The 13,702-nt window shown below is 47.2% G+C and overlaps 2 protein-coding genes across 12 annotated transcripts in view; one reads left to right on the forward strand and one right to left on the reverse strand.

Moving 5' to 3' along the window:
- The window catches only part of ARID1B (AT-rich interaction domain 1B), a 424,945-nt gene extending 421,127 nt beyond the window's left edge, over window positions 1–3,818 (forward strand). For all 11 annotated transcript variants that reach the window (XM_060419862.1, XM_042253667.2, XM_015097501.4 and 8 more), the window contains one exon: window positions 714–3,818. In XM_060419862.1, the coding sequence (XP_060275845.1) occupies window positions 714–2,438 (1,725 nt within the window). In that variant the 3' untranslated portion in view covers window positions 2,439–3,818. The remainder of the gene's footprint in view (window positions 1–713) is intronic.
- On the reverse strand, window positions 1,642–13,452 carry LOC121820209 (collagen alpha-1(I) chain-like). Its single transcript, XM_060419186.1, has 3 exons — window positions 13,445–13,452; window positions 9,851–12,905; window positions 1,642–9,382 (listed from the first exon to the last, which is right to left on the reverse strand). The coding sequence occupies exons 1-2, from the start codon at window positions 13,450–13,452 to the stop codon at window positions 11,303–11,305; spliced, it is 1,611 nt and encodes a 536-aa protein (XP_060275169.1). The 3' UTR covers window positions 1,642–9,382; window positions 9,851–11,302.
- Between the last annotated feature and the right edge of the window lie 250 nt (window positions 13,453–13,702).

Below are 13,702 nucleotides of genomic sequence, written 5' to 3' on the forward strand. Positions count from 1 at the left end.
CGCTTAAAGGAAACAGAGCTGGTTCTCAGAGTTGCTTTTGTCTTCTGGCTGAAGTTGGGAATAGCTGAAATATAAAAGTGCATTCTGTGAAACATTCTCATTCATTTATCTAAGGGACTAAATTGATTTGTTTCTAATTTTCTGTGTTTATGAGCTACTACGTTGCTGAAATTATTTTCTCCCCAAAATATATGGAGAATGTAAATTAGAATAACCTGTGGCACCTAAGACAAAAATAACCATAAAATCCTAAGAATAATAACCATAAAAATCTAGGCAAGCAGAGTTTCAGATAAATAAAAGAGGAGAACAGACTCACTTTGGGTGAATGAGTCTATAAAATCCACGTTCCCACTCTTCTAGTAAGAATGGTACTGTGTCTAAACCAGAAACAAAGGTAAAGAACAGCAGAGCACTCCCCCGGGGATAGTATCAGAAATGGGAAAATAACAAGTAAGTTTTCGTGTTAATGGTATAAAAAAGTAAACACCAAGTAAGAAAGATAATAAGTGTTGATTAATGAAAAATTCAGAAGATAGTTCTGACTTAACACATGGTTTCTTTTTCTTGGCCTAGCAAAAAAAAAAAAAAAAAAACCATTAAAATGTGAAAATAATCATAGAGATGCATGGCTAGCTAGTAGGATTTTCACCCTCTCAGTCACACCAGAGAGGTTATGACATTGTACCTCTTCTCTTTCTCACCCTCTCCAGTTGTCCGGATTTCTCGAGCTTTTAGTAGAGTACTTCAGGAAATGCCTGATTGACATTTTTGGAATTCTTACGGAATATGAAGTGGGAGACCCCAGCCAAAAAGCACTTGATCACAATGAGGCAAAGAGAGATGACAGCCAGTCCTTGACTGATGATTCTGGGAGAGAGGAAGAAGATGCTGAATGTATTGAGGACGAGGAGGACGAGGAGGACGAGGAGGAGGAAGACAGCGGGAGGGCGGAGACGGAGGACAGGAGCAACACGGCTGTGGCCTCCCCTGACGCCACCGCAGACCCAAAGGAGAAGCCCAGGCAAGCCAGTAAATTTGACAGGCTGCCAATCAAGATAGTCAAAAAGAACAACCTGTTTGTCGTCGACCGCTCTGACAAGCTGGGTCGCGTTCAGGAGTTCAGCAGTGGACTTCTGCACTGGCAGCTCGGCGGGGGAGACACCACCGAGCACATCCAGACTCACTTCGAGAGCAAGATGGAGATTCCCCCTCGCAGGCGACCACCTCCCCCTTTGAGCTCCACAGGCAGAAAGAAAGACCAGGAAGGCAAGGGGGATTCTGACGAGCACCAAGAGAAAAGCATCATCGCAACCATTGATGATGTCCTGTCTGCTCGGCCAGGGGCTCTGCCTGAAGATGCAAACCCTGGTACCCAGACCGAAAGCAGCAAGTTTCCCTTCGGAATCCATCAAGCCAAAAGTCACCGCAACATCAGGCTGCTGGAGGACGAGCCAAGGAGCCGGGACGAGGCCCCGCTCTGCACCATCGCACACTGGCAGGACTCGCTGGCCAAGCGCTGCATCTGCGTGTCCAATATTGTCCGGAGCTTGTCTTTTGTGCCTGGGAATGACGCGGAAATGTCCAAACACCCAGGCCTGGTGCTGATCCTGGGGAAGCTGATTCTTCTTCACCACGAGCATCCCGAGAGAAAACGAGCGCCGCAGACCTATGAGAAGGAGGAAGACGAGGACAAAGGGGTGGCCTGCAGCAAAGCTGAGTGGTGGTGGGACTGCCTCGAGGTCTTACGGGACAACACGCTGGTCACCTTGGCCAACATTTCTGGGCAGCTAGACTTGTCCGCTTACACAGAAAGCATCTGCTTGCCAATTTTGGATGGCTTGCTGCACTGGATGGTGTGCCCATCAGCAGAGGCACAAGACCCCTTTCCCACGGTGGGACCCAACTCTGTCCTGTCGCCTCAGAGACTCGTGCTGGAGACGCTCTGTAAACTCAGCATCCAGGACAACAATGTGGACCTGATCTTGGCCACGCCTCCGTTTAGTCGTCAGGAGAAATTCTATGCCACGTTAGTTAGGTACGTTGGGGATCGCAAAAACCCAGTCTGTCGAGAAATGTCTATGGCGCTTTTATCGAACCTTGCCCAAGGGGACGCACTGGCTGCAAGGGCCATAGCTGTGCAGAAGGGAAGCATCGGAAACTTGATAAGCTTCCTAGAGGATGGGGTCACGATGGCCCAGTATCAGCAGAGCCAGCACAACCTCATGCACATGCAGCCCCCGCCCCTAGAGCCCCCCAGCGTGGACATGATGTGCAGGGCAGCCAAGGCCCTGCTGGCCATGGCCAGAGTGGACGAGAACCGCTCTGAGTTCCTTCTGCACGAGGGCCGATTGCTGGATATCTCAATATCAGCCGTTCTGAACTCTCTGGTGGCGTCTGTCATCTGTGACGTACTGTTTCAGATCGGGCAGTTATGACATCAGTGAGAAGGCAGCCTGTGTGAGTGAAGACTATGGAGGCTCCCGTGTAATACTGGCTGTGTTCTGTTCTTGTTTCTCCAGCGTAGGACGAAGGAAAGAAAATCTTTGCTCCTCTGCCCCATCCACTATTTACCAATTGGGAATTAAAGAGATAATTAATTCGAACAGTTATAAAATTAATATTTGCTGTCTGTGTGTACAAGTACATCCTTTCGGGGCTTTTTTATTTTGTTTTGTTTTGTTTTTTAACCAAAGTTGCTGTCTAGTGCATTCAAAGGTCACTTTTTGTTTTTCAGATTTTCTTTTTAATGTTCTTTTCCATGTCGTATTGCATTTTTTTGGGAAGCAAATTGACTTTAAAGAAAAAAGTTAACGGCAAAAGATGCTGTAAGATGGGAAAAATTTACCACACTGAGACAAAAAGGCAAAAATTTATCAATTTCCTAGCTGTGTTATTCTTCAAATAATGAAAAAATTGCAACTGTATCCCATCGTCCAGAGCTCTGTGCAATAGAAATTTCTAGGTAGGTATAGGGGCTCACAAAGATGTTGTCAGTCAGCGGTTTAAATAGGAAATGATACTGGTTTCTCCACAGGAAAATGGTTACATTAGGCTAGGAGCAAAATGTGTTTTTTAAGTTAAGATTGAAAACCTACCTGACAACGATCAATGGAAACTGCTTCCTCACCACTACCGCCATGTCTGCTGTCTGTCGTTTGACCTTCCACATGACAGTTCTTCACAATTCCTTTAATCATTTTTTAAATATTTTTTTTACTGCCTTTGGGCTGTGATGTATATAGAAGTTGTACATTAAACATACCCTCATTTTTTTTCCTTTTTTTTTTTTTTTTTTTTTTTAGTAAAAAGTTTTTAGTTTCTTTTTCATGATGTGGTAACTACGAAGTGATGGTAGATTTAAATAATTTTTTATTTTTATTTTATATATTTTTTCATTAGGGCCATATCTCCAAAAAAAAAAAACAAAAAATACAAAAAACAAAAACAAGAAAAAAAAAAACAAAAAAAGAGGGTAATGTACAAGTTTCTGTATGTATAAAGTCATGCTCTATTTCGGGAGAGCAGCTGATCACAATTTGCTTCATGAATCAAGGTGTGGAAATGGTTGCATATGGATTGATTTACACAATGGTTACTAGTACAGACAAAAAAAATACAACTAAAAGGAAGAAACACAACTTCAAAAATTTTTCAGTGACGAGAATCCACATTTGTATTTCAAGATAATGTAGTTTAAAAAAAAAAACTTGATGTAAATTCCTCCTTTTCCTCTGGCTTAATGAATATCATTTATTCAGTATAAAATCTTTATATGTTCCACATGTTAAGAATAAATGTACATTAAATCTTGTTAAGCACTGTGATGGGTGTTCTTGAATACTGTTCTAGTTTCCTTAAAATGGTTTCATAGTAACCAAGTAACAAGAAAAAGGGGGGAAACAACCCTGTACTAACATAGCCCCTCGTTATGAAACCCTGAGGTCGGGAGGGACCTTTAAGGGTTACCTACTTTAGAGTGGGGAGCAAGAGTTTGATTTTCTCAAAGGATTTCAATAACTGGCCTTTGTTTGAAGCAGTCAACTCTGACAATATGGCGGTCTGAGAATTTTCCGTGTCTGGGGGCGGTGGCTGCCAGCCCATGAGGTGGGATCACTGGCCTGACAGTGTAACACCCTGCCTTTTTCTAACCCCATCCTAATTTCGATCAGAGTTCAATCTATTCTGTGTTTTTCCTGTGTGCCTCAAAGTTATTTTGCATTTAGTTTACTCCACCTTGTATAATATTTATATTGTGCAATGTTAAAAAGAATATGTTATATTGTATGTGGTGTACATAGTGCAAAGTGATTATTTCTATTTCAGGGCATATTAATATTCTCATATTCCTTCCTATCCTGGTGCACAGTAGCTTTTGATTACTAGTCACTTCTAGTTTAAAGTTAACTTCTTCCTGGGTCATTGACTGTTCTTGTGTAACAATCGATTTCTTTGAAACTGCTGCAGAGGTAAACCATTAGCGGACACCTTTCTGACTCTACCTCTTCACACCACCCTGCCAATCTCAGCAGACTCAAAACTTCCAAGTTTATTCGCCAGACCTGTTGTCTGGGTGCACATTACTCACAGTAATACATGGAAGAGTTAGATGAGAGCGCTTGGTTACAATGAGAGGGTGGAATGGGACTCTCGTGTCATAAGAAAAGGTTTTTTTCCTGCAAGCATTCCCATCATCTGTCAACTCCCACATTAGTCAGTCTTCTTATATAATAATGCAGCCAAATTTATGTTGAATTTAAAACCCATTTATAATTCTACTTTAAATTTATCTGCTTGCTAAGAACAGATTCTAGTGCTCCAAGCTTCAAATTTGGAGATTTGTAAGAGGGAATTCAATATTATTCTGATTCCTCTCTTACAGAGTATGAATAAAAAGTGTATACAAACTTTGAAGTTTGTCAATCAAAAGAGTGAAATATTACAAGAGACTGTTGTTGTCATGGTTTGAGTTGTAATCAATATCTAGAGTCTGACCACTGAGCAACAAGATTTTACATACCGATACGTGATGTAATCTCTAGAATAATCCAGGAAGATTTTAGCATCCTTTCTACATTCTCACCCCAGAATGAAGACTGCAGAAGCCCATGAAGAACTTAAAGCCTGCCTGACATCATCTTGCCTACAAACTGAGTTATTGCTTTGTCCTAAAAATTAGTTGTTTTTTTTTTCCTATGAGGCTTTTCAGAAATTTACAGGATGCCCATACTTTAAATGTGTAAAAAAAAAAAAAAAAAGATTAAAATAAAGGTGCAAAGAAAGTTTAGTATTTTGGAATGGTGCTATAAAGTTGAATGTGTTGGTATTTGAATTTTTGAATGTCACAGAGAATATTACTGGGTGGCATGTGTGCAGAAATAATTATTCAAATGTTTTATTTAAGATCAAGAATGATATAGAATCAGTTTTTGTTGGTGAATGTGGCCTATTCAAAAACTAGTTAGGTGGTTTTTTTAAAAAAATTATAATAGAGAATGATTTTTTAAAGGGGTTATGAACAGTTTGATAATGCAGAATGTAAGCTATTAACTACCTCTTTTACGAAAAGAAGATGGCTTTTGCCCTGAAATCATTCATTTACCAACTGTTGGAAATACTTCATTTTTTATCAAACACCATGTACAAATTCCCATTATCTGTTCACCTGCAAGGAAGCAAAGTATTATAAAAGAGCCAAAGTGACCAATCAAAATAGTCCATTTTCTTCTCGCTGAGTTTTGTTTCACTTTCTTACCTGGGCCGCCGAGCGTAGCTGTCTGATCAGTCTGCGCTCCACCACCCCCATCACCTCCCTCAGAGACCCTCAGAGTCAAACAAGCTTTTAAAACTGCCAAGACATATTTTGGGGGATAGTAAATAACCTGCTAAGGTGTCACACTATTCATTAATTTAGCAGAAATGCATTGAGCACTTGCTGTGTGCCAAGCTCTGTTCAGGTGCTGAAGGGTCATTCATGAGCAAAGACCCTGATTCAGTTATGTTCTGGTCATTCTTGTCAGATAATTATAGAAATAAACTCATCTTCCAAATCCAGTGTTTATGCATTGAGAACACTGAGTATGTATATTTTGTTGACTAAGAAATGAAGTGAGGCTCTAGCTGTGGAAATCAGAGTCTGGTAAGAAGGAATCTGGACTGAAAAAACAGCCACGTCACCATGTGGCCTGACCCACATGTTTGTGAATCTACAACATGTACTGGGCAGCTGGTCTGCGGCCCCTTCCAGCTCTGCAGTGTGACTAAGGCACCCAGTGCCCTTCCCACTCCTTTGCACACGAGGGTGCTTGTGTGTTCCCAAGTGCAGGGGGAAAACCCAGAATCATAGCCTGGCACCCAGTGATCCCAGCTTAAGCGATCAGCCCTTGGAAGTTCAGGAATTGACTGAAGCTATACAAGGAGACCTTATTTAGGGCTTTTTGTTCTCAAGTCCCACAGACCGCCACATGTACCCATGCCCATCTCCAGTTTCATGCTTCTATCCATGGATTTGCAGTCCTTTTGTTTTATGATGATCCAAGTCATGTAATCCCCTCAAATGCCAAAGTCAAGTTAATTTACTTCGGGGTTTAAATATATGAAACCCCGAGGGGGAGTTAGGGGAAGGCCATCTAATGTGTCCCAAAGTACAAGATTCCTCTTCCTGAATCTGATTTCAAGGACTTAAAAGTTTTACCCCAGCTTTTTCTAAAGTATATTCTAAGGAACAGAAGTGATCTCAAAACAAAACCCACTCCTTACATATTCTCCTCTTGGGCATCTATAATCCACAGTATCACTTTAAAAAGTCTGAGAAATCCTACAAAAAAAGAAACCTGTTTATCCCAAGCATTTCCTGACTTAATCAACCTTGGAAGTTTTTTTAAAATCCATATAAACACGCTGCCAAAGCTTGGGGAAATAATGGCATTAGCTGAGGATTGTGCCTGACTTCTAAACAGCCATGTGCCTTGCTTATCCTCAGTGTATTCTTACTTCTTCCACTGAAATTGAGATGTCCTTGAAGGAGATATCACGGAATCTTCTCTTGCTCTCTCTACAACCTTCAGTGAATGAGCTGCTTAAATTCTTTGAATCTCAATTCGTCACCTGTAATTCAGTGTAACACCTACCCAAGGATTGGTGAGGATTAAATTAGATAACTGTATAAAGGTCTTATAACCTAAGTGATCACTGTGTATTAATTGCATACACTTTCCCTTTGGTGAGTGCCCTAAAGTGTACTTAACGTAATTCAAAAATCTGGTCTAAGAGAGCATCTTCCCATTTTCATAGTCACATAGTTTGTATGGCTTTTATTGTTTGGGGATTTCTTGTAAAAGCCATAAAGACTCAGTCCATTGATTGGCTGTTGAGTGCCAAGGGTGAGGGCATAACTTCTCTACTGAGTGTTCTTTTTAGCTGTTGGACTTGCAGAGGTGGTAGGAGTCCTCGCCTTTCATTCTGTAGGCCTTGGGGGAGACGTGTATATCTCTGGAGCACAGTGCAGTCATGCAGTAAACTTGTGCTGTCCTGTCCTGGGCGGGGTGGTGGGGGGAAGGGGCTTACAACATTTCAGGGGTCAAATACCACAAGGGGCTGATCAGAGTTTTCTTTGCTATCCCTTTTATCTGATGCACACAGCAGAGAGCTTCCCTAGAGAAAAGGGACTGCAGTCTTCACACTTAGCTGGAAATGGGCCATACTTCTGTGGGTTATAGAAGTTGAATTCAGGATATTCTTCATTTCCGTGTAAGCTTAAGTTCAGGTAAATAAATAAAGCCTGCGCTTTGATCTTCTGCGGAAATTTGGTATTTAGCTGGGCCTGGATCTGTACATTGGACAAACTAGATTTTCCAAAAGACTCACGGAACCTAAACTTGGATTCAGTCCCTTGAAGATATCCTTGCCCAAACGAAAGCAATTCCTCTAGGCCAGAACCAGCAGCGGGTATAACACTGCTTCCTGGTAAGTAGTGATCACTTCACATTTGGATGTTTTTTACACTTGAAAGAATTTCACAGCTATTAGTTGTTCTTTATAGAAGCCTTAGTGTAGAACATTATAACATCCGTTCTCCAAAAACAGAATCACAGGCTGACACGTAAAGTAGTTGGAAACAAACTGAGACCACCCCTTTCCAAGAATGTGTATGTCTTAGAAATGTCTTCAGCTTCATGCAAAATCTAGAGGAGAAGGGGACTTTTAAAACCGAAGCCATGAAGGATATTAGCCACAGACTGAAGGAGGGAGAGGGGGCAAGGTGGGAGTGTCTTGCAAAGTCTCAGGACAAGACATAATGTCATATGCTCACTTAGCATCTGTGCCTCTGTTGAAGGGAACACAGTCCAAACTAAATCAAAATCAGGAAAGTCTGGACAATGCTCTGTCCTTGTACAACAGGTCCTTCCAAAAGCCTCACTTCACTGTTGTCTTCACAGTCCTCAAGAGCTTCATCTGCATGTTTTGTGTTGAGATACAAATAAAATTATCACCCACTCAGTGCTATAAGCAGTCCAAGTTACAGGTCTCAGCCACCCACACCTGCCTGGGGTCTCCCTTCTACATCCAAGGGTTGTGTGAACACCTGTGAGAAAATCCTTATTATATTCCTACTGGACACAAGATGCTCCAGATGCCCAAGTCAGGCTTTCAAATACACCCTAAGACTTGGAACAGAAAGTAAATTTTCTTAAAAAAAGTATTGTTGGACCCAGGGGCTTTCATAGATGATGAGAAATTAGGATTAACTAAACCCCAGTTAGCCTTTAAATTGAAATCATCTAGGGAATGGGCCTGTCCAGAAGGAATTGGCAAGTCTTAGGTTGACTTGGGGGCTATTGGAGTTTTCCACCAATTAACGACTTTTTTGGTGCCCCAGCCAAATAACATTGAGGGTTTTAATTCCGTAATATTTTTTCTTTCCAGTTTCACTTTTCAGTCACCCAAGAGAGGGATAAAAAGGGACATGTGAGGAGGACACCAGTTGTTTATATTTAGATCATTGCTTTTAAAATGCTGGTTTAATATGAGCAGTTATTTGTTCCCATGGGGAGGAAAAATGACATGACATCTTCTGCATATTTAGGATGAATACACTTGAAGCTTGATAAAAAATTTCCCCATAAGTGCAATGCTTGTTTTGTTGGTTCAGTGTATTTTTCACCAAATGGTGTGAACATATGGCCCGTACTTCTCTTGGCCATAAGATCTGAAGGGAGAAGACTCCTGATGGCGAAGAGCCATGGTGATTTATCGAGATGAGTTTCAGTTCCAGAGAGGAGCCTGGAGTGATGGCCTCTCTCAGCCAACTCTTGACATGCAATCCCCTCTTCCCACATTTATGTCTAACGCCTGCTTCCATGGGTAATAGATTGGAATGCATCTGGAAAAAGAAGGGTTTTGCTAATTAGTGGAATTTCATCTTGGTGGACCTTGTTTTCAGAAATTAAATTTGTATTAGTTTGTGGGCTCAAAAGTGCCGGGCAATCACATCCCCATACAAACCGGCATCTACCACCCAGAATCGTCTGTAAGGGCCGATGTTAAATGGTGCGATTCCTCAGCGCCTGGAAATCGTGTTTCAGTTCTCACACTCAGGGAACTGAAAGGTTTTTGGAGAACACTCTCCTCAAAGCCTCCCTCCTGCCTGCCTTCATGGAGGTGAGAACTGCTCTCCACGCAGGAAAGGGGGCTTTGGTGGCTCCCACCGTCCCCGGGAGAGGCCTGCCTTCCCAGCTCGCCTGCCAACGAGCCCCCAATGCCCTCTAGCCCTCTTCACCTCCAGGACAGAGGGCTTTTGACCCTTCCACCCTGCAAGGGCCCGGAGGTGGGCATGACCCAGCCCCAGTACCTGCCACCAGGGAGCAGCCAGTCACGTAGGCCTTGGCCCGGCAGGGTCTTCTCAGGAGCAGTGTTCCTTGTGCGTTCCCACCACCCAGTCCGGGTTCGCCTGCTTCTGTGCCTGCCGATCCCTTCAGCGGGACACAGAGGCAGAGCCTGAACCTGCCATCTTGCATACACTGCTGCTGTCGTTTAGTTGCTCACTCACGTCCCACCCTGTGCGCCCCTGTGGATTGCAGCCCACCAGGCCCCTCTGTCCATGGGATTTCCCAGGCAAGAATACTGGAGTGGGTGGCCATTTCCTACTCCAGGGCATCTTCTCAACCCGTGGATCAAACCCACGTCTCCTGCATTGGCAGGCAGATTCTTAACCACGAGCCACCAGGGAAGCCCCTTGCATGAAATAGGCATTTATTAATCATGGCACTTTCTCATCCCATCACATGCCTAAAGGGAGCCACAAGTCAGCAAGTAAGAACCATTCAGCGTGATGTGTGTTGCATCCGTAAGCAGAGGATACAGGGGAAGAACTCAGCTTTCTTGGTGGGATCAACCTGAGAAGGCTTCCTGTAGGAGGCTGCCTGAGTTGGAAAAGGAGAAAGTGTTCTGTCCCAAGTAAATGGCTCGACGTATCATAAAGTTAGGAAAGATGCCCAGGTATTCTGGGACCTAAAAGAAATCCAAACTGGTTCAGTGGCAGGTTTTGAAGAGATGTGAAGGAGGAGGGGGTGGGGGTGCCAAGGATGAGACTAGAGAGGTGAGTACAGGACCTCTAGAGCCCTGCATCCCCCTGAGAAAGCTGGGTATGAAGGACTTGGTGAAATTAGAGCTCAACTTAGCAGTTTTGCAGTATTCCAGCGAGCAATGCTGAGAGCAGCTACAGGAAATGAATGCAGGGGCTTCTTGACCTTGTGGTGCTTATGGAATGGCCCGGGGTAGCCGCACACGGAATCCAGCGCCTACATAGAGGCTGGGATGCAGATCTGGGTGTCACGTGCATAGTGGGGGTTGGGTGGATCCCGGGGGAGTGTGCTGACTGGGAACACATGAGGGCCGGGCTCTGGACTCAGAAGGAGAGCACTGAACGGAGAAGCTGGGGAGGAAGAGCAGAAGATGGGGGGGTAGGAGAGGGGAAGCTGGTGGGGGGAGAGGAGAAGCTGGTGGGGGGAGAGGGGAAGGTGGCACGAGGGAGAGAAGCTTATGGGAAGAGCAGAAGCTGGCAGTGGGGAGAGGGGAAGCTGGGGGGAGGGGTGTAGGAGAAGCTGGGAGGGGAGAGGGGAAGCTGGGGGGTGGGAGAGGGGAGCTGTGGGGGGAGAGGAGAAGCTTATGGGAAGAGCAGAAGCTGGGGGGAGGAGAGGAGAAGCTGGGGGTGGGAGGGGGAAGCTGGGAGGAAGAAGGGAAGCTGGCGGGGAGGAGATAAGCTGTGCGGGGGAGAGGGGAAGCTGGGAGAGAAAGGAGAAGCTTATGGGAAGAGGAGAAGCTGGGGAGAAAGAGGAGAAGCTGGGGGGAGGAGAAGCTGGCTGCGAGGAGAGGAGAAGCTGGTGGGGGAGAGAAGCTGGTCGGGGAGAGGAGAAGCTGGTTGGGGAGAGGAGAAGTTGGGGGCGGGGAGGAGGAGAAGCTGGTGGAGGAGAGGAGAAGCTGGCGGGGGAGAGAAGTAGGTGGGGAGAGGAGAAGCTGGTGGGGGAGAGGAGGAGCTGAGGGGAGGAGAAGCTGCGGGGGAGAGAAGCTGGAGGGCAGCGGAGGAGGAGAACTCGGGCGGAGCAGGACCCCGAGGCGGAGGACACGGGGAGGAGCGCCGTGCGAGCCAAGGGCGGTGCGGGCCCCACTCCAGAACCCCCAAGAGAGCCCCCAGGGCCGGGTCGGGCCCCCCCTTTAGGAGCTCCTCGGAAGCTTCGAGAGGCGCAGCTTTCGGCAGTCGGCGAGGCGGGGAGTCCTGCTTGACCCGCAGCCCTGCTTCTTCCGAGCTGCTGCTGCTGCTAAGTCGCTTCAGTCGTGTCCGACTCTGTGCGACCCCATAGAAGGCCTCCCACCGGGCTCCCCCGTCCCTGGCATTCTCCAGGCAAGAACACTGGAGTGGGGTGCCATTGCCTTCTCCAATGCATGAAAGTGAAAAGTGAAAGTGAAGTCGCTCAGTCGTGTCCGACTCTGTGCGACCCCATGGACTGCAGCCTACCAGGCTCCTCCGTCCATGGGATTTTCCAGGCAAGATTACTGGAGTGGGGTGCCATCGCCTTCTCCGCCTCTTCCGAGCAGGCAACGGTAAATCTACTCGCTCCTCGAAAACGGTGGGACCAAGGAGACGAACTGGCCGATAAGCCGTGTCCTCCAGCCGCCCCGGCGTCCGCGTCCCGGAGCAGGGAGGCCCGCCTGCCCCGCAGGGTGGAGGCCGGCGGCCCGGAGGCGGAGAAACCCGACCCTGCCGGCCCGGCGTCGGTCTCGAGGCGGAGGACGGCCCTGGAAGCCGGCGCACCGGGGACCCTGCGCCGCTAGCGCCCGGGCCGCGGGGTCCACAGGCACCTCGGGCGGCCCCGGCCGCGGCCGGGATCCGAGGCGCGAGGGGAGGTGCCGCGCTCCCTGCCGGCCCGGCTCGGCCCTCTCCAGCCCCCGCCCCGGGCCGCGGCGCCTCCCGGCGGCCCTGCGAAGCCTCCGGGACGGCCCCAGGTGAGCGCCGAGGCCCCCGGCCCCGCTTCCCGCTCGCCACCGCGGGAGGGCGCTGGAGCGCGGCCTGGCGACCCCGGGGCCTCGGTCGGCCGCGCGCCTCCCGCCCGCTCGGGCCGCCCTTCTCTCTCCCCTCCGTCTGCTCCCGGCCCGCGAGAGGCTCCCCCTTCCCAGGGCGACCTCCTCCCGGGTCTGACCTCCTCCCCCTCGTGGCCTCCTCCCCCGTCTGACCTCCTCTCCTTCCACCCCCCCACCCCGCCCCCTGCCTCCTCCCGGGTCTGACCTCCTCCCCCGCGTGACCTCCTCCCCACTGTGGCCTAGGACCCCGCTGCCCCTGCCCTTCTCTGACCGCGTGGACACCGCCAGGCCCACCTCCCCTTGCTGCTCCGCCTGGCTCTGAGCCGCTCCTGTGTTGAATGCTCCGTCGTAAATCTCAGTCCCTCCTTCCCTCTGGGTTATTTTGTTCTTTATTTTCCTTATAATATCTTTATAAGAAACTGCTCTTTACATTCCTCATTAGAATATGTATCTTCATTTCTGTTTGATTTTGTAAAACATTCAGGTTATCCGTTTTCTTGGAACAGGCCCTCAGCTCTGGTGGCTGTGTGATCGTGATCAGGATTCTTCCTTTTCCTCCCTCACCTGTGGATGTTGGTTTTTTTCGGGGTGGGGGGGGGAGCGGGACTCCTTTACTCAACCCTCCCCCCTTCTTCCCTTTCCTAATGGTCTCTAATGATTTCTATATCTGAGCATTTTTCTTCTGTTGTTTCTTCTTCTCTGCTCCTTTGTTTCCTTTTGGAAGCCCTGTTATGCAAATCTCCCCCAACAGATACTCTGTGATCTTCCTCTTTTTATCTTTTTTGTTATTTACTCTTTTCACACCTACATCTTCTAAAGAATCAGAGAATTTCTCCAGGTAATTAGTTTGCAGTGCAGTGTTAGTCACTCAGTCATGTCCAACTGCTTGGGATCCCGTGGACTTGCTGCTCAGCCTCCTTTGTCCATGGAATTCTCCAGGCAAGAATACAGAAGTGTGTTGCCATTCCCTTCTCCAGGGGCTCTTCCTGACCCAGGGATCGAACCCAGGTCTCCTGCATTGCAGGCAGATTCTTTGCCATCTGAGCCACCAGGGAAGCTGGCTTTCTGCAACATCCAATACACAGTTCACTGCTTCTGCAGACCTAAGAAACAATGCGTAATTAGT

This window comes from Ovis aries, chromosome 8 (assembly GCF_016772045.2).
Source record: "Ovis aries strain OAR_USU_Benz2616 breed Rambouillet chromosome 8, ARS-UI_Ramb_v3.0, whole genome shotgun sequence".
Lineage (NCBI taxonomy): Eukaryota > Metazoa > Chordata > Mammalia > Artiodactyla > Bovidae > Ovis > Ovis aries.